General features: G+C 37.3%; 1 protein-coding gene across 6 annotated transcripts in view; it reads left to right on the plus strand.

The window, feature by feature from the left end:
- The window catches only part of LOC107847643 (DNA topoisomerase 3-alpha), a 97,854-nt gene that overhangs the window by 17,709 nt on the left and 55,197 nt on the right, over positions 1 to 24,948 (plus strand). For 4 of the 6 annotated variants that reach the window (XM_016692030.2, XM_016692028.2, XM_047398794.1 and 1 more), the window contains exons 8-15: positions 1,796 to 1,879; positions 4,659 to 4,838; positions 4,957 to 5,085; positions 6,292 to 6,366; positions 6,717 to 6,806; positions 7,126 to 7,230; positions 10,775 to 10,809; positions 19,739 to 19,868. In XM_016692030.2, the coding sequence (XP_016547516.2) occupies positions 1,796 to 1,879; positions 4,659 to 4,838; positions 4,957 to 5,085; positions 6,292 to 6,366; positions 6,717 to 6,806; positions 7,126 to 7,230; positions 10,775 to 10,809; positions 19,739 to 19,868 (828 nt within the window). The remainder of the gene's footprint in view (positions 1 to 1,795; positions 1,880 to 4,658; positions 4,839 to 4,956; positions 5,086 to 6,291; positions 6,367 to 6,716; positions 6,807 to 7,125; positions 7,231 to 10,774; positions 10,810 to 19,738; positions 19,869 to 24,948) is intronic. The other 2 variants (XM_047398795.1, XM_016692026.2) reach the window with 2 other exon arrangements.

The raw sequence follows: 24,948 nt of genomic DNA on the forward strand, positions 1-24,948 counted from the left end.
AAGGGTCTTATCGTTTGATTCACGGTTTGGTTCCTATTTCTCGTAATCTCGTATGTCAAGCTATCTATCTTACTTTATTGCATTTGTTTGTTCTCTTGTTTCTCTTAGTCTTCATCTCTTTAGGTCATTCTTCTATCTAGCTCGGAAAATGATCTTTCAATAAAGTGTCTCCATACCACCTATGTCCCCAAAATTTTACTCTCCTCCCATCTCATACCTTGAATGAGATTTTTACTTCGAAATCATCCCATCCCTTCAAGATATCCCTCTATTAACCGCACCCAAAAGGCGTAGTCACATTTTTAGTTCTCCATTTCCCTTCCATAGTCCTATATTTATCAACTATCACCTCTCTCCAGAAAGCATTCACTTCCACCCCAAACCTCCAAAGCCACTTACCCAGCAAAGCTTTGTTAAACACCTTTAAATCTTTAATGCCTAACCCTCCCCATATTATGGGAGAAGTGACAGTCTCCTATTTCACCAAATGAAAATTCTGTCTCATCTACCGCGTCCCAAAGAAAATCTGTTTGGACCTTGAGATCGAAGTTAGAGCATGAAACAAAGACACATAAGTAGGAATGCTCGAAAGAGTACTCTTAATGAGCACCTCTTTTCCACCTCTCGACAAATATCTCTTTTGCCTGCTAAGCTTTTCTCAACCCTTTGGATAACCGGATTCCTCATTGTAACATTCTTGTTTGAAGCACCAAACGGTAACTCAAGATATGAAGTAGGAAGGGCCCTAACCCTACAATTCAAAACTTAAGCTAGAGAGTCAATGTCACCCACCTCTCCTACAGGAATGATCTCGCGCTTCCTCAAGTTAATTTTAAGGCTCGACACAACTTGAAACCAAGTGAGGGCTTGGTCTAAATAATCCAGTTGGGTCCTATCTCCATCACATAAAACCAAAGTATCATCTACAAAAAATAAATGAGAAACTGAAAGTGTTCCATTACCCCCAACTGCAACATTGAAACCATTTATGAATCCTCGCATGACAGCTTTATCCATCTTCCTGCTCAACGCTTCCATAACTAAGATGAACAACATGGGAGATAGAGGATCTCCTTGTCTCAAACCCCTCGAGCTCCCCAAAAAGCCGCATGGATTGCCATTCACCAAAACGGAATATCTTACTGAAGAAATGCAAACTTTAAATCCATTTCTCCCCAAATCCCACTTGTAGCATAATGGCTTCTAGGAAACTGCAATTCACAAGATCATAGGCCTTCTCAAGATCTAGCTTGCATAGTACATCTGACACAACTTTCTTTCTCCTAGAATCCACCACTTTGTTCGCCACCAAAGCTGCATCCAAAATCTGTCTACCCTTCACAAAAGCGTTCTGCGAGGTAGATACCGTCTCATTCATCACCTTCTCAAGTCTAATGGACAACACCTTAGAGATGATCTTATAGATGCTTCCCCACTATACTAATAGGTCTATAGTTTTTCATGGTCGATGCTCCCTCCCGCTTAGGGATAATGACGATAACGAAGCATTCAAACTTTTTTCAAAATCCCCTCTTTCCTAAAACTCAGCAATAGTATCCATCACCTCAGTTTTAACCGTGCTCCAGCAAAGGATAGGATATGTTGCATATCTTATTCCAGTATCTTTTTGCTAGGCCAGAGAGTTGATTATTCTGGTGGTCAGGATTATGACATTATTTGCCTCATTGATGAGGCATGCACTTTACCATTGCTGCTGAATATGTTTTATTGCAGAACATGCTTAGCCGGGATTGTATTGATTAACTAACTTTATTCCTTTTCGAGTTTTTGATAGGTGGCAGAAGATTTATATCAAAATGGTTTTATCAGTTATCCTCGCACAGAAACTGATTGCTTCTCAGAGAAGACTGACTTGTGTGTGAGTTAACTAATTATTTTCGATAAGCTAAGAGTAAGTCATGTTGTAGGTATGTTCTTCAAGCTGTGCCACTGGTTAAATCGTTATGATTAGTATGTGAATGGAAGAGAACTTATGAAAGCGCATCACTTCCATTTCCCCATTTCACTTTATACACATGCAATGACACGCTTTTATGTCCAATAAACTAACTTCCCGCATAAACTCCAAAATATACAGTATGCTGTTGCTGTATGAGTTAAAGTAACTCCTTACTCTGTGTACAAACAATGTGTGTCAACCTAGATGTGAAAGAGGAAGTTTTACCAGAGATATGCAGGTGGAAGCTTGGTGAAAGGAAATGTACTTATACTGATGTTATTGAAGATTATGTTTCTTCTCTTCTCTCGATCCCATTATTCAATTAACAAAGTAGAACTGGGTGATCCAAACTGCTCTTTGTTTTGGTTAATAATCTTGTAGGTTTTTAGTACTTTCATAGATTTTGATTATTAGTCACAGTTATGTTGTTTGAAAAGAATAACTATCGAACATACTGGAAGTTTCTTCTAATGGATAAAATCAAATTAATTTCTACATGTGGTATGTAAATAATATGATACAGTAAACAGTCAGTTGGGTTGGTTAGAACTTAGACATTACACGGGGAGTTATTAATCATCATCTCGATTTTTTCGCCCAAGAAGTTTAAGTAAGGGTTCCCTGACACCTACGGAGTAGGTATGAACCGGGTCGTCCCGAAGTTTAAGTAAGGGAGGAAAACAAATAACTGAAATTTATGTCCAAATAGAAGTTCAACTTCAAGTACTCTTTTTCAACTTCAATCAAATATAGTCCAAACGCTTACTAGAAGTTAAATTAGGACAATTTTGTAGGGTTTTAGTGGAGGAAGGCTCTAGGACAATTTGTAGGGTCAAAGTGGAGGAAAGCGCTAGGACAATATGTCGGGTGTATGTGGAGGACGGATGAGGGGTGCTGATTACAGCTAAAACGACTTTTTTAGTAGCTCTTATTGAAGTGCTTATTTAAAAGTTTAAGGTGTTAGAGAGAGCACACTTTAATTATTTAATCATATTATGTCTCAACACACCCTCACGTGTGTGCCTGATTCTTTTTTACGGACGAACACGTGGATTATGATATTTTGATTTTTAGTGGCGGTCAGATTAGAACCCTAGGCCTTTTGCCTGCTCTGTTACCATATTGAATTGTGGGATCATCTCATTTAAAAAATTAAGCTGTTAGAGAGCACAATTTTAATTATTTAATTATATTACATATCAACTACTCTCAAATCCAAAAGCAATTTTAGCCCCAGGGCTTTGGTTAGTGGTAAGAGTGCAACTTGCGATCTGTGAGTAGGCGCACAACACGAATTTGAACCTTGCCACGAACAAAAGCCTGGTATTTAAGTGGGGAAAGTTAGACGTCTGGACACATTATTCATCGAGTTTCGAACTATGCACCAATGGCCCACAATGATTTCTCAGTTATCAATAAAAAGAAAAAGAAGCCATAAGCTAATTTATGTTACTTAGGTTAGAACTCAATTGTCTTTTGTTTGGTTCTGCATTAAATTTTGTATTGGGAAGTGTTCAGATTTTGTTATGAGAGTTATTGTTTCTGGATTGTGCTGAGATTTGCCTTTTTTATTTTTCTGGTCCAAAAACAAAACTGTTTAGGACAAAACATAAAATCAAAACAATTTTGTTTCCATCATACTATTGTTTTTCAAGACATTCAGGCCCAAAGATAGGAACTGGTCTTGTAGAGGGGCAAGTACTAACAGGGACGGAGCTACAGTAGAATATGGGGGTTCGGACGAGCCCAATAGCTTTTGCGTATACCTTGTATTTGCATTAGAAATTCCATTAAACATTTATAACTATTATGGTCTGAACCCACTTGCAAAATCAAATAGATGGCTCAGTGGTATCGAAGAGGCTGCGAAGGTCTCTTTCTAGCGCATGTTTGTGGGTTCTAAACCCACGCTCTGCATTCATTTTTGTGCTTTTTTGCTATATACGTGCAGATTTTTGCTTAAAAAGAAGTGTAATAGTTTCTTTCTACCTTGTAAGCATGGTTATATGTTTATTCCAGCAATATATACATACATACATACATATATATATATATATATATATATATTATTTCTTTTAAAAAAGCAAAACATAAAATTGATAAGAAAAGAAGTAAAAAACACATTCCTCTCAAAAAGAAAAGACCATGTTCTTTTGCATACACTCATACCCAAGTCCCAAAATCAGAATTTCAAAAATGTGTTATTTATATCAACTTTTATCCCCTTTAATTTAATTTTCATAACTCCCAAATTTCAAATCTCGACTCCGCCTCTGGAGAACTAAGGTACTTGTGCTCGTAAATTATAATCTTAATAACTCATACAGGCAACTCGTAACATATAAGGAGAAGTATACTCAAAACAATTAACAGCTTAGTCAAGCTGTAATGACTAATGACCTTGTTGCCTGTATACATGTCATAACAGAGTGAAGAAAAAGAAAATCCAGGAAAAAAGTAGGAAATTGCTGTTATTAATTTTTAACTTTAAATCACTGGCAACAATTTAGCAGAGAAACTTCAGCAACAACTAAAATGTGGAGTTGTGTCAGTTAACTAGAATGCTGGTTCTGCTTAAGTGTGATATTCATGTGACCAGAATGCTGATGGTACTTATGTTCTCTGAACTGTTTTGACTGAGTACACTATTTTAGGTATCGGTAATGAAACTACTCAGTTAATTACTTTCTGTAAACAGACAATGGTGCAAGAACAAGGTGGTCATCCTGTATGGGGCTCATATGCACAGCGGCTACTAGACCCTGAATTAGGACTATGGAAAAACCCTAGTGGAGGTGGGCATGATGACAAAGCCCATCCACCTATTCATCCAACTAAATTTTCTGCTGGGGAATCCAGATGGAGCCAGGATCACCATGTTAGTACTGGATCTGACACTATTCTTACTTGGTCATAACTTATACAGGAGTAGCACTGAGACTTCCCTTGTGACCTAGTTGAACTCCTTTTTTACTACTGACCTTTGTTCTGTGCAGAGAGTGTACGAGTTGGTTGTTCGCCATTTTTTGGCTTGTGTTTCTCAGCCTGCTGTTGGGGCTGAAACTATAGTTGAGATTGATATTGCTGGTGAATCCTTTTCTGCATGTGGGAGAGTGATACTTGCAGTAAGTTTCCTATTACAAAACTAGTTTCTATGTATGCTTTCTGTCTGACTTATAGCACATGCTTTGACAGCATGATGCTTTCTTTTTTTTCGTTGATGAAGTTGACAATGTGCTGTCCTGAGCAGAACAAAGTGAGCATATAACACAATACTGTTTCTAAATTGCTTTCTTAGTTTTCATTTTGTTTAAAATGATTGAGGTCTAAAGCTAAGATTTAAAAGGTATATTCTTCTAGTTCTTTAAACTTCTTCACAGGAAGATAGTCTTTTTTGGGATACAAGTCAATTGTGAAATATATGGGGATTAATGTTCTGAAATTACGTCTTCCTTTTTGAGTATCTACCATAACAGGTTGGGAACTCTGCATGACCAAGATACAATGTCAATATAAATTGCTGTATGAATTGATATGGAACCATTTGAGATGCAATTTTTGGACTGCATATAATAGACCTTTGTGGTTGGGCCCTTCTCCGGACCCGCACATAGCGGGAGCTTTATTGCACTGGGCTGTCTTTTTCTTTTTTAATTCATCTATTTTTTCATAATAGAGTTAATTGTAATATAATGACAATGTATAGAATTTTGGGGAGAGAGTTGGAAGATTAAGAGGAAGGACATGCATCTTAGGATGATACTTCCTAGTTCCATCAATAGATCTCCAGCCAGAAAAGAAAATAGTGGATAATACTTAAAGGGAAAATGGTGCTTTTAGTTCTTGAGTTATTGCGTTATTCCAATTTCAGTCCTTGTGATATCTGACTAAGCACTTCGAACCTTCAATTCAGCAATGCATGCTATTTTGATCCCTAGCTAACGAATCTCATCAAATTAAATGGAATGATAACTTTTAGTGGGCAATTTGGACAGCACATACAGGTTTTTATTTGCACGTTAGTTGTTGAACAGTAAGTAAATAAAATATATTAATTATACTCACCACAATAATTAATGTACAATATTAGCTCCAGATCATTACACTTCTCAATACGCGGCAATAATAAATATCCGTCTTTCACATTCTAGAGTACAATTTCCTTAACACTTGTCAAAAAATTTCTCCTTCTTCGAAATTATTTATCTGAGCTAAATTTCATTATGATCTTAATTTCACTTCACACAAGATATATGTAGACGACTAGTGCGACTGCAAAATCTTAATTGGCTATTTGTTATGAATTCTCATTTTTCTTCTTGTATTCACAGAAAAACTACCTTGATGTATACCGATTTGAATCATGGGGAGGTTCAGTGATCCCCACATACAGTTTTGGTCAACAGGTTGGTTCATACTCTTTGTTAATATATAAAGAACTTCCTTGTTCTGATAGTGTTACAGCTCACAGTTGGCATAGAATCTAAGAAATTTGTCATATATGCTGACAATCCATTTCTGCCTGCATTGTAATACTTGCTATTTCTTGATAAAATGGGCCATATTTGCAAATACAACCTTCCATGTCAAGAGATCATATTGGAAATTTTCCCCACTTACATCAGATATTTTACATGCATTCTAGGAAAAGCAAAGCTTATGTAAAGAAATGAGTTATTCAGTTCTATAGATTATCGCCTTTGTCTTCCTGCAAGATGCTTGAACACATATACCTGTTTGCTGTTGTAAACTGCAGTTTACACCAACAACTTTGACCCTTGATTCAGGAGTTACAAGACCTCCTCCCCTTTTAAGTGAGGCTGATCTATTGGGTTGTATGGACAAGGTATGGATTCTGTGATGCTGGTTTGTTTTTTCAGAACAGACCATATTTTCGTGGTAAACATTTTCTTTTCATGTGTCTGACCTTCAGTTACCTTGTGTACTATTCTCTATTTTGAGCCGGGGGTCTATCGGAAACAACCCCTCTACTTCTTCGGAGGTAGCGGTATGAACTGCGTACATTTTACCCTCCCCAGACCTCACTTTGTGGGAATACACTGGGTTTATTGTTGTTGTTGTTGTTGTGTCTGACCTTCAGTTATTGGTTCCCAGATAATGATCACATGGATTTTCATCTATTTCCTTATTGGGTTTTCTAATAGGCTGGCATTGGAACAGATGCAACAATGCACGATCATATAAAGAAACTACTTGATCGATTTTATGCAATTAAGGACTCGAACACTCGGTTTTCGCCAACTAAACTAGTAATATCTTTACTCCGCTAATGTATTTATTATCTTATGCGTATTTCATATTTTCTTTTTCATTTCTTCCATTTCCTTTTCTTACTTTTGTGTATATTGCTTTGGTTAGAAATAAATAAATCATAATCATACTAAGAGTTACATTGCATAGTGGATACACTAAATAGAGGATATGCATGTTTCCCCTTTAGTCTTTTCTTGAAGTACTTTGCTCTTCCTTTTATGACAGCTTGTACAGAAGTATCAATTAGTGGGAAGCGGATGATATTTTGTTGTCCTTACAAAGAGAGGGAGTGTCAAATTAAGATATTCATCTTTCTCATTCATCAGCAGTCATGTATTCAATGCATATCTCTGTGTTTTTACTTTTACTGGTAAAGTGTCTCATGGACACTCCTTCCTTAAATTTCTCTAGTAAAGAAATGATCAACTTCTTACTGGTTTTGCATTAGAGGTTTGAGTTACATGTTGCAGGTTCCCTTACGGTACTGTAAAGAATGGATCTTGGGCCTAACTGAATCCCAAAAAGCTAGCTCATGAGAGGAGGATTACCCAAGTCCATATAAGGAGACTGATTACCTATCCCTTTTCCGACGTGGGATACTTAACACTCCCCCGCACGCCCAGGCCTCGTTAACTGGAGTGTGGACAATATAATATAGGACCCAACAACGGTGAACAAAGATTTGGGATGGGCTTAGCTCTGATACCATATAAAGAATCGATCTTGGGCCTAACTCAACCCAAAAGCTAGCTCATGAGGGAAGGATTGCAAAAGTCCATATAAGGAGACTAATTACCTCTCTCTTTTCCGATGTGGGATACTGATAAAGAATGGATCTTGGGCCTAACTCAACCTTAAAAGCTAGCTTATGAGGGGAGGATTGTCCAAGTCCATATAAGGAGACCAATTACCCATTCCTTTTCCGATGTGGGATATTTAACACTGCCCTGTACGCGCAGGCCTTGTTAGTTGGAGCGTGAACAATATAATATAGGGGCGCAACATTGGTGAACAAAGATTTGGGATGGGCCTGACTCTCATACCATGATAAAAAATGGATCTTGGGCCTAACTCAACCTCAAAAGCTAGCTCATGAGGGGAGGATTGTCCAAGTCCATATAAGGAAACCAATTACCCATCTCTTTTCCGATGTGGGATACTTAACAGGTACAATGTGGCATACATCGGCATTATTCTTTGCCTGAATGAAATAGAGAATATCATGCATATTAAAGCATAACTGGAGTTTCACAAACTATATTCATGCATTAGTCACCATCCAAGTTTTATTAATATACATTTTATCAGAAGTTCTTTTCCTTTTTGATCATCGTAGTGTACCCGAACCAGCTTGTATGCACCTCGACTTATTCCATGTGGTACCTACTATCTCCCACAAGCACATGTACAGTTAGTCTGGCGACCACAAAATACTTTCTTCCTCTACCAGCAGACTTATTCCCATTCTTGGTAATTCACCACTACCCACTAGATCTTTTTCTTGGTCTCTGCCTAGATTTTTTAGTCCTCCGGAAGCCTCATTTGTGCATATGAACTGTAGAACTTCTTGAAAAACTCATCTTAGAACAGGGTTAGATTTTTTCACCCTTAGTCTCTCATTTGAAGGTGAAATGTCAGAGAGACGAAGGCAAAACTTGTCATTAAGCAGTTTCACGATTTCTTCAACTCTGACTGTTACATTACATCATGTGTAAGTGTAACAAGAAATTTCTCTCGAGTCATTTCTCCTTTTGACATGTGTTGCTGTTGTTTCTGTATCTGTTGGATATTGGTGGTTTTATTTTTTGTTCTCTGCCACATTATGACCGGTGGCGGACCCAAGACATTGGTCAAGCGGAGTCAATTAGGCGACGTAATATTAATAACATGATGATCGACAATAGGGATTACCATGTACAACAAACGGATATTTGTATGTTTCTTGTTTCTTTTTCCAATAATGCCCATGAAAACTGTCATTTTGAGGTGTTCTTGTTCAGAAAATAAAATAAAAACAAACATCACCATTCTCTCTCTCTCTATGTATATATGTATGCATGCATGTATGTATGTATATATAGAGAGATTATCAGCTGTAAGACATAATTCTTCAGTTTTATTTTATGTTTTATTCTATAATTATTTAATAGCAGTAATTCATTAATAGTTGATAAAACCATATCAAATAAAATAAATAAATAAACAATTCACTAATACAATATATAAATAAAGTATAGAACTAGCGTCACGTTCACGTTTCCCCGAAAAATAGAAAAGAAACACAACTTTATAACATATAGAAGTATTTTAAACATATAATAAACTGTAAATACATAAGTTTACTCATACAAGTGAAGTTTTAAAAGTTATTATTTACAAGCATAAATAATGTAGTGTAAATTGTAATAAAAATGTGACCAATAATAAATTTAAAAGGAAGATTCCCAACTAGTTGCATAAGGCAAAATATTGTCTAATTGTGTTGAACTAATTTAAAATAAAAAAGATAAAAGAAATGAAGTGAATAATCTAAAAATAGTATACTTTGGTATTCCCTTGCACACCATTATTCTGATGTAGTACTAACGTACTCGTGATTCAAAAAGTATTTAAAATGAATAGTGATTGTGCAAGCGGATTCTTTCTGTTGTAGATATTTGTTTCAAGTATAATTTACACATGTAAATAGCAAAATTTTTCGGTAAAGAGGATTTAGTTGAACCCCCTAGTTACTGATAAAGAAATGAACCTTGGGCCTAACTCAACCTCAAAACCTAGCTCATGAGGGGAGGATTGCCCAAGACCATATAAAGAGACCAAGGACCCTTTAACCCACCGATGTGGGACTCTAACACCCCCTGCACACCCAGGACTGGACATATGAAGCGTGGACAATATAAGACGGGGGGCCCAACATCGGAAACAATGAACTGTGTGGGCCTGACTCTGATATCATGATAAAGAAATGGACCTTGGACCTAACTCAACCTCAAAAGCTAGCTCATGAGGGGAGGATTGCCCAAAACCCCATATAAGGAGACCAAGGATCCTTTAACCCCCCGATGTGGGACTCCAACAGTTACGACATGGGTCAGCCCTTGATTATGACTCTGGTCTCTAAATTTGGCAAAATTACAGGAAATAGGCCTGGATGGATGGAAAACACTTAATCTGGTTTGACTTGCTCAATATTTTATGTTGCTGATATTACACAGTGATATGGCTTTTTTTTTTTCTTCTAATCTCTCAAATCAAATTGATGACGTGTGAACCATCTCAATCAAAACTGGTACTTATTACGGACAATGGAAGAAATCATTTTTTGTCCTTATTAGAAAACATAGCCCCTCTCCTTGTCCGTTTTCTTTCCTTTTTGAGAAAATAAGTTGGTATTTTTGAGCTTTCAATATGCTTGTAAGCTGCCTACTGCTGTTATAGCCTTGGTTTGCTCTCTTATTAGGTATACTATATGCAGTTCTTTTTGCATCTTCTTTCATATTTCTGAATTAATCTTTTCATAAGGAGTTTTCTTAAATCCAGGGGGAAGCACTAGTAATGGGATATGATGATATGGGGTGAGTACTCAGATCTAACTTGTTTTCACTTGTACTCTTATCTCGATTTCATCATTGAGCTGTCTTTCTTATTCTTTTATTTTTTTGGGGGGGGGGGGGGGCTGGAGAGTATAATCTTCTGGGCCTTCTGTTGGGTTCTACATAAAACCATCTTTTTCCTCACTAGACGGATGAACAACTACAGGGTAATGTTTGTAGCTGATTGATCATGGTATTCCATTTCGAAAGTAGTCTCTCTGAGAGTAGGTTGTGTGTCATTACTGGCATGCATTTGCAATTATTTTTCCTGAGATTACCTTATATGTTTCAAAGTCAGACGCTGCATAACATGGTTAGGAACCTTGTGTATTGTGCTACTGGAATTGTTGCCAACTAACATTCCTTTCATATGATTCATATGTAGTTTCTGGTACTCAGAACCAATGATGGCTCACACTTACTCAAAGAGGTTGTTTGGTAGGGTGTGTTAGAATAAATACTACATGCATTAGATATGGTATTAATGAATCCTTTCTTTGGTAGGAATTTGGGGCATAGGGTGTATAACTAATACCTTGACCAACCATGGTATTAATAATACATAGGTTTTAATACCATGCGATAAGTATTCTAAAGATAGAAATACCCTCAAATCTTTTTAACCCTTTTCTAATCCTTCTCAATTTTTCAAGAGAAACCAACGTAGATGTCCTTTGTTCTCTTTGTATGCCAATAAAAAATACATGTGAGCATAGTTTGATCTTCTTCTTCTAAAATGAGATTATTTTTTTTAGTTTTAATTGATATTTTATTCATATTCTAATCAGTATACTTCTATACATGTACCACATATTTTGAAAATCAGAACACTCCAAGATCCAACCCAATTTTTTTTTTTTTTGGTTTTTATGCTTTATATTTGTATAGTTTGAATCCCATCTTTTTAATTGATCAAGATGATAGTTTACCCTTAAATAATTTAAGTAAGAATATCAATTTTTTTTTGTTTTTCATTTTGTAAAGAAAATACAAAAAGCTATATATGTGTGTGTGTGAACAAACTGTTAGCTGATGGAGGATTTCAAGGAAGATACTCATCATATCAAGATTTGATCCTCTAAGATCATAAAATAATTGTTTTAATCTAGAATATCCTATCTATGATTCTTTCCCTTTATGTAGAATATATGATTTTGTACAATCCCAGATTTCATGGGATTTAGATGATTCTACTCAACAATCTCCTATGTATATAAAGCCATGTATATGCCAGAGAAATCTATGAATGAAATTATTCAATTATCTTATTCCACATGGTATCAGAGCTTCAGGCTTATTCCTTACCAATTTTATTTTATTCATCCTATCTTGAAAAGTCCTTTTTCTATCTTTATCTACCTAAAGGTTGAAACCATTCAAAACCATGTCAGAAAAAAGTACTGATGCAAATATTCTAGCCGCTGGAAATGTTTCTGCAACCGTAGAGAATAACTCTACAGTTTCAACTGGAGATTTGCAAAACATTCAAGCCTCTTATCGATTGAATGGAAAAAATTACCTAAAATGGGCTCAATTAGTTCGTACTTTTTTAAAGGGTAAAGGAAAATTACGACATCTTCTGGTTCAGGACCATCTAAAGAAGATCGCATGTTTGATGCATGGGATGAACAAAATGCAATGGTGATGTCTTGGTTATGGAACTCTATGCTTTTGGCGATCAGTAATAGCATTATGTTTCTGAGCACTGCTAAGGAAATTTGGGATGCAGTGCAGGAGATGTACTCTAAAGTTCATGATGCTGCCAAGATCTATGAAATAAAAACAAAACTTTCTGCAGCAAAACAAGGAGCTCGACCTGTCACTAAATATTCTAACTTTTTACAGGGATTGTGGCAAGAAATGGATCATTATCAATGTGTTCAAATGGGTTGTAAAGATGATGCTGTGATTCTAAAAAGATTTATTGAAAAAGAAAGAATTTATGATTTTCTTATAGGACTAAATGCAGAATTTGAGGCCATGCGAGGGCAAATCTTACGAAAAGAAGATTTGCCATCATTAAATGAAACAATAGCCATTATACGAACAAAAGAAGGACGGAGGAGTGTTAGGCTTGAAACTCAAATTAATGAAGGATCAACTCTTGTATCAAAAGGGACAAAGAGACATTAGAGTTTCACAATTGGAGAGCACCGTCAAGCCTGCTTGTTCATTCAAACCGCCAATCAATAGGGATAATCTTTACTGTACCTATTGCAAAAAATATCGGCACACTCGAGATCGGTGCTGGAAACTCAATGGTAGACCTCCAAACAAAAACACTAGTAATGGAAAGCAGATACATATAGCCAGCAACCCTGAGACCGATGAAATAAATCGACACTAAGCTTTAGAAGGTAGTTGTTGATTGGCCTTCACAGGTATTTCTTCCTCCTTTGTTACTAATGTCTCAAACAAACTTTCTCCAAAGTGGGTGGTTGATTCTGGGTCAACTGATCATATGACCAGTTCATCTCATCTTTTTATAACATATTTCCCTAGCTATGAAAAAATAACTATTGCCGATGGTTCAGATATTACTGTATCCATTGGGAAAGTCGTTAGCACTTAAAAATGTCCTTCATGTCCCAAAGTTATGTGTAAATCTCATTTTGGTCCAAAAAGTCACCAAAGATTCCAAATGCCAAGTAACTTTCTTCCCTTCATATTGTTTATTTTATTTCAGGAATATTACACGAAGGAGATGATTGGGCGTGCTAGTGAGAAATATGGTCTTTATTGTCTGAATTTCCACAATGGTGAAGATACAACTAAGAATTCCTTAGCTAGTTTATTCTTGTGTGAATCAATATGTCCAATAAAGAGAAAGTATTGCTTTATCATCGTCGGTTAGGTCATCCGACCTTCTATGTAATCAAAATGATGTTTCTATCTTTGTTTAAAGATATTGTTGAGTCTTTTCATTATGATGATTGTGAAATTGCAAAACACAAACGTGTTTCCTTTCCAATTAATAATAAAAGATGTAAGACTCCTTTTTCTCTTATTCATAGTGATATTTGGGGACCTTCTCTTGTTCCTAATATTTCTGGTGCAAGATGGTTTGTGTCATTCATTGATTATTGTGCAAGTGTAAGGTGGATCTATTTGTTAAAGCAAAGGCAGATGTCAGCCAAATTCTTCCTATCTTTTTTAATTTGATCAAAACCCAATTTGATGTGTCAATTAAAAGATTCCGATCGGATAATGCTAAGGACTACTTCAATCAAAACATCTCTGTTTTCTTCCAAAAAGAGGGAATTATTCATGAATCTTCATGTGTCAATACTCCTCAACAAAATGGAATAACATAGAGAAGAAACGGCTTGTTACTTGACATTTACTAGATCATTATTGTTTCACAAAAAGGTTCCAAAACAATATTGGGAGGAAGTTGTCTTAACTGTTGCACATCGTAGTAACAGAATACCCTCGAGAATTCTGAACTTTAAAAGCCCTGTTGATACTCTTACGAATTTCTTTCTGAATTTTGAAATTTACGATAAATTGGTTCCTACAATCTTCGACAGTGTTGCCTATGTTCATACTCATTCTCATAATAGAGGCAAATTAGATCCACGTGCTCTTAGGTGTGTTTTCATCGGATATTCTCCTACCCAAAAAGACTACAAGTGTTATCAACCATCATCAAATAAATTCTTTGTTTCAGCTGATGTCACATTTGATGAGAGTGAATCATATTTTAACCATTCTTACAATCATGGGGACTCATTGAAGGAAGAGGGATCTCTAGACTTATCACCATTTGATTTGTTTATTTCGAGTCGTGCTAAATCCTTGTCTGAGTCTCTAAATCCGAATAAACCCACCGAGTCTTCTAATTTGGATATAGATAATGGAATTCTAGAATATAATCTACCATTGCAAGTTTATTCCAGAAGAAGAAGTTAACTGATCAAACTACTCAAAGGCAATCATTTCCTCGGTTACTGCTTCTACTACCCACCCGAACCTGTTGAACCATCAGAAATACCAAACCAAACTGATCATGAAGAAGTACCTAACCAACCTAACGACCTTGACCTTTCCATTGCACTTAGAAAAGAAACCAGAACTTGCACACAACACCCTTTAAGCCTTTATGTGACTTATCAAAACCTATCCCAAGTCATAAAGCTTTTCTTTGTAACCTCCACACAATTTCTATCCCCAGAAATTTGTTTGAAGTATTAGGAACAAAAGGAGAAAGCTATGAAGATAGAAATGGAGGCGTCGGAGAAAAACAAAACTTGGAAAATTGTTGAATTACCAAAAGGGAAAATGTCGGTGGGGTGCAGATGGGTGTTTACTGGGAAATACAAGTTAGATGGGTCCATAGAAAGATTTAAAGCGCGATTAGTAGCAAAGGGTTATACACGACCTATGGAGTTGATTATTTGGAGACTTTTGCCCCAGTGGCAAAAATGAATGCAATTAGAATCTTACTATCATTGGTTGCGATTTTTCATTGGAACCTACAACAATTCGATGTAAAAAATGCATTTTTACATGGAGACTTAGATGAGGAGATCGTTATTGAGGTGCCTCCTAGTTTTACAAGCAAGAAAGGAATGGTGTGTAGACTGAAGAAGACACTCTACGGATTAACGCAATCACCTCGTGCATGGGTTGGAAGATTTACAAAGGTCATGATCAAGCTAAGGTATCGACAAAGTCAAGGAGTCCACACCTTGTTCATAAGACACTCAGAAACAGGAAAAGTAACAACATTATTAGTTTATGTGGATGACATCATAGTAACGGGGGAGGTACAAAATCTAAAGAACTGACAACATTACAAAGGTCATGATCAAGCTAAGGTATCGACAAAGTCAAGGAGTCCACACCTTGTTCATAAGACACTCAGAAACAGGAAAAGTGACAACATTATTAGTTTATGTGGATGACATCATTGTAACATGGGAGGTACAAAATCTAAAGAAGTGTTTACTTCAGGAATTTGACATCAAAGAGCTTGGGAAATTAAACTATTTTTTTAGGAATCAAAGTGGCACACTCAAAACAAGGAATCTTTATTTCCCAACAAAAGTATGTGTTTGATTTGCTGGAAGAAACAGGAAATTAGGGTGTAAACTAGTCGTGACACCAATTGAATATAATCATACATTGTGCAATGCTCCAGAAGCTTCTATGGTAGATAAAGGGTTTGTATCAAAGGCTTGTAGGGAAATTGATCTACTTGTCTCAGACAAGGCCAGACATTGCCTTTGTTGTAAGTGTTGTTAGCTAGTTTATGCACGATCCTAGAGAAACACATCTTCAAGCTGTCAACAGGATTCTACAATATCTTAAAGGAACTCTAGGAAAAGGAAAACTATTCAAAAGAGGAGACATAGTTTTAGAGGCTGATACTGATGCAGACTATGCTGGTTCATTCGTGAATCGAAGGTCATGTTCCGTATATTGCACTTTTTTAGGAGGAAATCTGAGTTTAGATCTATGGCTATGGGAGTTTGTGAGCTGTTATGGTTAAAGATAATCCTTGATGATTTGAAGGTTAGATGGGAAGGACGTATGCGACTATATTGTGACATTAAATCAACAATAAGTAAAGCTCATACTGTACAACATGATCTCACTAAGCATATTGAGGTGGATAGACATTTCATTAAGGAGAAATTAGATGGTGAACTCATTTGTATCTACAAAAGATAAGGTGGCCTACGTTTTAACAAAAGGACTGCCAAACAATGTGTTTCAAGATCTTATAAGCAAGCTAGGAATGCAAGATATCCATTCACCCGCTTGGGGGGGGGGGGGGGGGGGGGGGGGTTGGCTGATAGAGGATTTCAAGGAAGATACTCATCATATCAAGATTTGATCCTCTAAGATCTTAGGATAATTGTTGTAATCTAGAATATCCTATCTATGATTCTTTCCCTTTATGTAGAATATATGATTCTATACAATCCCAGATTTCATGGGATTTAGATGATTCTGCTCAACAATTTCCAATGAAATTATTCAGTTATCTTATTCCTCATAAACAGTATTTTTGTAGAAATATAGCAGTTTATAAAAATTTTTAATATATCAGACCAAACAAGGGATAAGAAATAAGACCACACAATTAATCCCTGCACTACGAAACCCAGCATTACTAATCCCAACATTACTAATACACCTATTCAGTATTATTCTTATACACTACCAAATAACCCCAAAGTGTCAAACTTAGTGCTAGAAATTATAGTAAAATTTCCAAAAGCTTAGGTAAAAGTAAACTGAGTAGCCGGTATCCAGTTGAGAAGCTAACTATAGCAATTCCATGCTTGATATCAGATGCATCTGCTGAAATTTCTCTTGCTCAGATCATTTCACTGAGACTCAAAAAGTACATTGCACAAACAACCTTATACTTTTTGATGATTCATTTTTCTTTAAAGTTGACCAGTCTATTATCATGGAGAACATTTAAAGTCAATGGGGAATTCAGCTTTAGTGAGTAACCCAAGAAGTACTTTTGGGAAAGAGGGAGTACCTCTTCAAGTAGACAAATATATGCAGAGCTCAAGATATAGATGCCCATTCTGCTAGCAATTAATTGGGATAGCTTGAGTAGTGGAAATGTTTGACCTGACAGATTAGGGGCATCATTTTGGCAAAGGAAGAAGTGACAGCTTATGATGCCCTTTCCTATAAACACCAAAGCTTATGTCATTTATATATATTAGTTCCCCTCAAATTTCCTGACGAACACCAGTTGGAATTGGTGTAGCCTGTAGGCAGTATCTTTGTGGCTAGCCGCTGAATACGTGAAAAATGATGTCGAACACCAGTCTCTGAGAAATTAGATTTAGTTGCAGTGCAGCTTTTGAATTAGAACCACATCATTTGAAGCGTTAAAAGGCCCTCAATTGGATCGATATGTGGTCTGGTGAGCTTTTTTATATCTGAATGTTTTCTCAACTTTCTTTCCAACATGACTATACAGCGTCATGCAGACTTCAGAATTTATGGTCAAACTTCATTGAGAAAAAGCAAAGCTGAAGAGATTTCACTAGAGGATGGAGTCTGCGTTGTTGGCAGGGCATATAAGATGGAGAGACTTCAGCAGAGCAACAGTCAGCAAAGCCTGTGGAGAAAGGCATGGGGAAATTCAGCACCAACCAAAGTTAAATGTTTTACTTGGCTGGTTGTTAGAAGGGTGGTGGTAATGATTGATGTTAGTGATTAATAATATTGGTGGTGATAATTGTAATGATAGAGATGTTTGGTATTGTAGTGATTGTTAAGATGGTGACGATTGATAGTGGTGGTGCTAGTGATGTGAAGTTGGTTGATGTTAGTAGTTGGAGGTGTTGATTGTGATAACTTAAAAATGAATGCATGATGGTTGACGATGTGTTGGTGGTAGTTAGAGATGTTGTTAGCTGTGATGGTAGAGATGATTATTAGTAGAGATATACAGTAGCGATGATGGTGGTTGAAGTTATGGTAAAGGTGGCGACACCAGTTACAATAGTGGTGGTGGCCGAAAAATGTGTGGATGCTGATGATGTGTTATTGATAGTTAGAGGGGGCACTAGTTGTAATAGATGAGTTAGTTAGTAGTTGGGATTGGCTGATAGTGGTTGATGATGGTGGTGGTGTTGGCATTGGCGTTGACTGTGGTGATAGCAATGGATATAATTAAAATAATGGAGGTGGTAGATATGATAGCGGCTGAAAATAGTGGTTACTAGCAATTATGATTGTGAATGGTGATTGTGATGGTGGAGGTAGCTGGTTCTGGTGGTGGTTGGTGGCAAGGTGGTGGTGGCAGAGGCATGATTATGGATAGAGTGATGGTGAATATTTTCCAACACAAGAATTCCTCTTAATGATTAAGACTTAGTTCCAGATCTGAATGTCTAAGACCTATTCAAACCTATTAAGAGCCAAAATCTTAATGAAAAACAAATGCACTTAATGGTCTGAAGTCAGAATCATTCAGATTCAGGCCTCCATTAAGTGCAAACAAACGAGGCCTAAGTGTACCATGCCTGAACATACTGCAGATTTATTGAGTTACTGGATTAGGAGAGGGGTTAGTAAGAGCAAGAAGACATGGTGCATTTTGATTCCACATTGCATATGGTGGTCAGTTTGGACAGAAAGAAACTGTAAAAATTTTGAAGACATTTCCAATTCCATTCCTAAGGTTAAATGAAATTGTACTGTTATGCCTAGAGGATTCAGAATAGTTCATAGAATTCTTAGATCCTTTTAAGTACTTTTTTCTGTTTTGAAGGTGCCTGGAATCTCCTTAATGCTGAAGAATACACCATTACCATTTTCCAAAAAAATAAAAAGAAGAGATTTCACTAGCTCCATTTCGCATGTTGTGCTAAAGGTATTTTGTATTATTTTATTAGCCAATATTACTCCATAAGAACCACTGTTTCATTCTCTTGTACAATGAGGCAGAAAGAAATTCAGAGTACAGCTTCCAACTTCTGGCCCTAAGATTTTTCGCTCAACTTGTCTGATCCATAAAGAATAAAGAGCACAGTGTCAGACAAAGCATAGAGCTTCCTAGAAAACCATTTATTCTACTGTTAAAACCTAAGACATTATTGGGCAAGCTATTTAATCAGCATATTTCTTTTCAAAGTTGGAGTCAGATGTAGAAATCTATTTATTCGGCTGTTAAAACTCAAGACATTATTGCACAAGCTATTCATTAAGCATGTTTCTTTTCAAAGTTGTTGTCGGGATTAAACAAATTTATGGTTTATTTCCCACTATATTAGCTTTAGGTGATTAACATTTGTTCATGTTGTCTTCACATGTTTCTTCTAAAGCATGATTGTGTTGATACAACCCACTAACATTTTATTACTACATTAAATACTGGCTTGCAACATGTAGGCAACTTACCTTTTGTTTTTTTCCTTTTATACTACAGGTATGAACTATGGAAACCATATCTCCGCGCTATGATGGAATGTGATATGAAAGCCGTTAGCATAGGAACCAAGAGAAAGGCTGAGGTTCTAGAAACTTGCTTGCAGCAGATGAAAGCGTGCTTTTTAGATGTAAGTCAATAACAAAATTCAGAAATACAGATGCTTTTCAAGATTTTCTTGTGATACTTACACTTTGAATTCATCCTAAGCAATAGAACTCTCTCGGTCTTACAAGAGCATGCTAATCTGTCAAGTTTCATAGTTAGCGGAACTTTGTTCATATTGTGGAACACAATAGTGATGTCATGAATGAGCACTTAAGAAGTCTTCGTGTACCCTTTTGATGAATTTTTGTATTCTATATTTGACTTGAAGTGCATTAAAAGATGATGGAGTTTTCCTTTTTGAGTGCATTTACTTTAGTTAGAGCATGAATTGTTACTCAATGAAAGGGTAGCAAACATTATCATTTCCTTGCTGGCATTTGTAGTATGTGGACTTGTTTCATTGGCTAAGGTTGTGAAGTCTTTGAGAGGAGAGATTTTATTAATTCTCAAGTGTATCTATACAACCAATTACAGGTATTTATACACAAAACTGAAGCCTAATTAGGAAATATACAATTAACAACAACAACAACAAACCCAGTGTATTCCCACAAAGTGGGGTTTGGGGAGGGTAAGATGTACGCAGTCCAACCTGCTACCTCCGAAGAAGTAGAGAGACTGTTTCCGATAGACCCCCGACTCAAGATAAAGAATAGTAAACAAGGGGATGGATGACATAACATAAATAAGGTATAAGAAATAATAAAATAGAAATCGGAGGAATACACAATACGAGAAATAAGGGCAACACGAAGTAAGAAAATAGGAACTAAGAAATAAGAGATAGGACACCCACCTAGTTGTAACATACACTCACATACCAAAGACACCTATGTACACAGTCCTAGGATTACTAACCCGGCTACACAAGATCTCTCCTAACTGCTTGCTACAACCCACATACTCACACTAGCCTTCTACCCTTATCCGCGCCCTCTACACCTTTCTATCTAGGGTCATGTCTTCAGTAAGTTGAAGCTGGTCCATGTCATGTCTAATCACTTCACTCCAGTACTTCTTCGGTCTACCTCTACCCCTCCTGAAGCCATCCAAAGCTAGCCTCTCACACCTACGAACTTGGGCATCCGCGCCCCACCTCATCACATGCCCAAACCATCCCAGCCTTCTTTCCTGCATCTTGTCCTCCACCGAAGCCACTTCCACTTTCTCCCGGATAATCTCATTCCTAACTCTGTCCCCTCTAGTAAGCCCCCACATCCAACGCAACACTCTCATTTTCGCCACCTTCAATTTTTGGATGTGGCAGTGCTTGACTGGCCAATACTTAGCTCTATACAACATAGCCGGACGGACTGCCACTCTATAGAATTTGCCTTTAAGCTTAAGGGGCACCTTCTTATCACACAACACTCCCGAGGCGAGCCTCCACTTCATCCAACCTGCTCCAATACGTTTAGAGATATCCTCATCAATCTCACTATTCCCCTGAATCATAGACCTAAGATACTTAAACTATCCTTCTTACAAACATCCCGGGAGTCCAATCTCACCACCACATCGTCCTCCTGCCTCAAGTCATTAAACTTGCATTCTAAATACTCCGTCTTGGACCTACTCAACCTGAACCCCTTAGACTCAAAGGTTTGTCTCCAAACCTTCAATTTGTCCCCCCCTTCCCCCCGCGTCTCATCAATCAGCACTATATCATCCGCAAATAACATACACCAAGGCATCTCGCCTTGAATACTCCGCATCAACACGTCCATCACCAACGCAAAAAGGAACGGACTAAGAGTCGATCCCTGATGCAACCCTTTCTCGACCGGAAAATGCTTTGAGTCTCCTCCCGCCGTTCTCACCCGGGTCTTTCCTCCATCGTACATGTTCTTAATAGCTTTGATGTACGCCACCGGGACCGCTCTCACCTCCAAGCATCTCCAAAGAACCTCCCTCGGGACTTTATCATATGTTTTTTCCAGGTCAATGAACACTATGTGTAAATCCCTCTTCCTTTCTCTATACTGCTCCACCAATCTCCTCACAAGGTGGATTGCCTCTGTCGTCGAGCAACCAGGCATAAATCCAATTGATTCTCCGAAACGGACACAACCCTCCTCAATCTTCGCTAAACCACTCTCTCCCAAATCTTCATAGTGTGACTCAACAGCTTAATACCCCTATAGTTGTTGCAACTTTGGATGTCACCCTTGTTTTTATACAACGGAATCATCAAACTCCATCTTCAAGCCTCAGGCATTCTCGCAGTCTTAAAAATGCCGTTAAACAAATCAGTCAACCACCTTAAACTAGCCCCACCAGCATACTTCCAAAAATCCACCGGAATCTCGTCATGCCCTGTCGCCCTACCCCTCCGCATCCTACGAATAACCTCTCTAACCTCCTCAACCTTAAAACGCCTACAGTAACTGAAATTACGTCTCTCCTCCGAGTGCTCCAGCTCCCCTAACTCAATGCCTTTGTCCCCCCTCCTCGTTCAAAAGTCTATGAAAGTACTTCTGCCATCTCTTCTTAATGTGAACATCCTCACCAAAACACTACCATCCCCTCCTTAATGCACTTCACTTGATCGAGGTCACGACCCTTCCGCTCCCTAGCCTTAGCAAGCCTATACAACCTCTTGTCACAGCCTTTCACCTCTAACCCCGCATACAAGCTCTCGAACGCTGCTGACTTAGGATTAATACAACAAATAACATCATTATGCTAAGGTGGTACATACTTGAGATATAACCATGAATCCTTTGTCTTCGTCATGAAAAGTTTAGTAAGAATGTTACAAAGGAAATGGCTATGACAAGTATCAAGAGATAAAGAAACTACAAAGGTCTTAATGGTATCACTAAGTCCAAAAGGTAAGGCTACCTTTGTCTTAGGAACCATAAGACACAATTGTTTCATTACCTTTTCAAGTGGCCTCATCAAACGTGGTGCCACTATTGGTCTCAAAGTCCACCAATCCCACATAGCATTGTCATTCAAACAAGTGGACCAACCAACAAGACCCCTACCTCTACTTAATGCAAATTCAAAACTAGCATGGATGTCATTTGCATATTGGGCTTTAGAGATCTGATCATACTAGAATCATATCAAAATAAGTTCACAATGAGATTTAAATTGGATTAAATATGAATAGAAACAGATTTGTTAACACTCTCGCTCAAGTTGGTGCAATAGATATCACACAGGCCTAACTTGCAAACTAAGTTGTGAAAGCTTCTATTGCTAAGCCTTATAGTAAAAACAACTGCTAGCTGCTTAGACAACTGCTAGCTAATAAGCTGCTTATAATATCACACTCATATTATTATCTTTCTAATAAGCTGAGAACCAAGTTCTTTTATCATGCGGAGGAGCCTTGTGCTCAAAATCATTATTTTAGAGTTATGCTAGTGAGCCTTGTGCTCTAAATCATAAGAAATTCATACTGGTGAGCCTTGCACTCTAATTCATAAGAAATTCACTAAGTGTAGGTTTTAAGACCAAAAAGCACTCTTTTAGGAATCATTTTGAAATTCATAAATTATTCATAGACCGCCTTTCCGGTGTCTCCTTTTTCATATCTAATTTGCGTAGCAACGTGTTTTTTTCTAGTGATTGCTTCTCATATCTGATTTGTGTAGCGCCGTGCATCTTTTCCATGACTATTTTCTCATATCTAATTTGTGTAGCACCGTGCATCTTTCCAGTGACTGCTTTCTCATATCTGATTTGCGTAGCACCATGTATATCTTCATACTACGTTCTTATATCTGAGTTGCATAATACTATGCATCTTTTCGGTGACTCCTCAAATTTGATTTGCATAGTTTCATGCTAAGTTGCTCGGACTCACAAAAAATGTTGCCTTACCTGTATCAGATCCTTACAAAATACACTATTTTTGGAGGATCCTACATGCACCCGTAGACATTTTTGAAGAGTCCGAGCAACTTAGGTTTCATGCCTCTTTTCGGTGAATCTTCAGATTTGATTTATGTAGTCTCACTTTTTGTTGATATTGCATGAAAACCAACACCACTAAAAGGTCAACCTCAATCAGTGCCATAATGAATCAACCTCCCACACGCCTCCACACACCGATGCATGAGCTTGTTTCAGCTAGTTGTTCGACGACTTTCTTGTTCAAGATCCACTCGTCTCTTGATTTTGAGACGACCCATATATTTTATATAGGTTTCCATTAATTTTTCAATTTGTTCCCTTTCAATTGTGGTCGCCCAAATGTCTAAAGCCATCTTTACCAGTTTTCTTGCAAATATCTTCACTAAGTCCCTCTCTAGTCCTTGTATTCATCACATCTATAACAAGCTTAGTACATATGACCTATATGCACCAGCTTTGGGGGAGTGTTAGAGTTGGAGTAGGAACACAAATAGTATATAGAATCCTACTTGGAAACAATTCAAAATATTCTTCTCTTATATTTCTCACAGTAAGAATTCATGAGATTGATTCATAAACATGAGATAGGGACATATTTGAGAATTCAAACTCTTTTATAGAGGATTCTTGGGATTTTCATCAAAAGTTTAGGAAATCAAGACCTGAGGGTTTTGACCTAACCCTACCTCACCTATAAAAGATACCGAGATTACAAGGGACACATTCGTGGGAAGAATAAGATGTCCCCACACGTTAAGGATTCTGTACATTCTTAGCTAATGGAAGATGGTAGAACTTGGAGAAGCTTGATAGATTGCTCTTTCCTGAGTCTTGAGCGTAGTTTTTCTTGAAACTCTTATAGCCTAGGTTGGGGAGAGAGGATAGGAATAAAAATGTATGTTTCTAAATGGCTTTATCTATAAAAAAAGGTTTTAGAACGTATAGAAAGAGTGCCCAAAAGTTGAAGGACATAAACACCCTTAAGTGGATGTAGTGCTGAAAAATTACTCGAACTAGCCTTAGGGCGTTACTGTGTTGGGCTATGGGAAGGGTGCCGCGGTGTCCCTGCTGTATTTCAGTCTCTAAAGTTTGAGCTTTGGATCTCAGGCCGACTCAGATGCCATAGCCCTAGCGTGCAAGCTAAGTTGCCCGAACTCGGGTGCGAGTATCTGAGAAGGGTGTGGATCCGAGAGTCGGATTCATCAAAATTTAAATTTTAAAATTTGGGGTTTCGA

This window comes from Capsicum annuum, chromosome 11, assembly GCF_002878395.1.
Source record: "Capsicum annuum cultivar UCD-10X-F1 chromosome 11, UCD10Xv1.1, whole genome shotgun sequence".
NCBI lineage: Eukaryota > Viridiplantae > Streptophyta > Magnoliopsida > Solanales > Solanaceae > Capsicum > Capsicum annuum.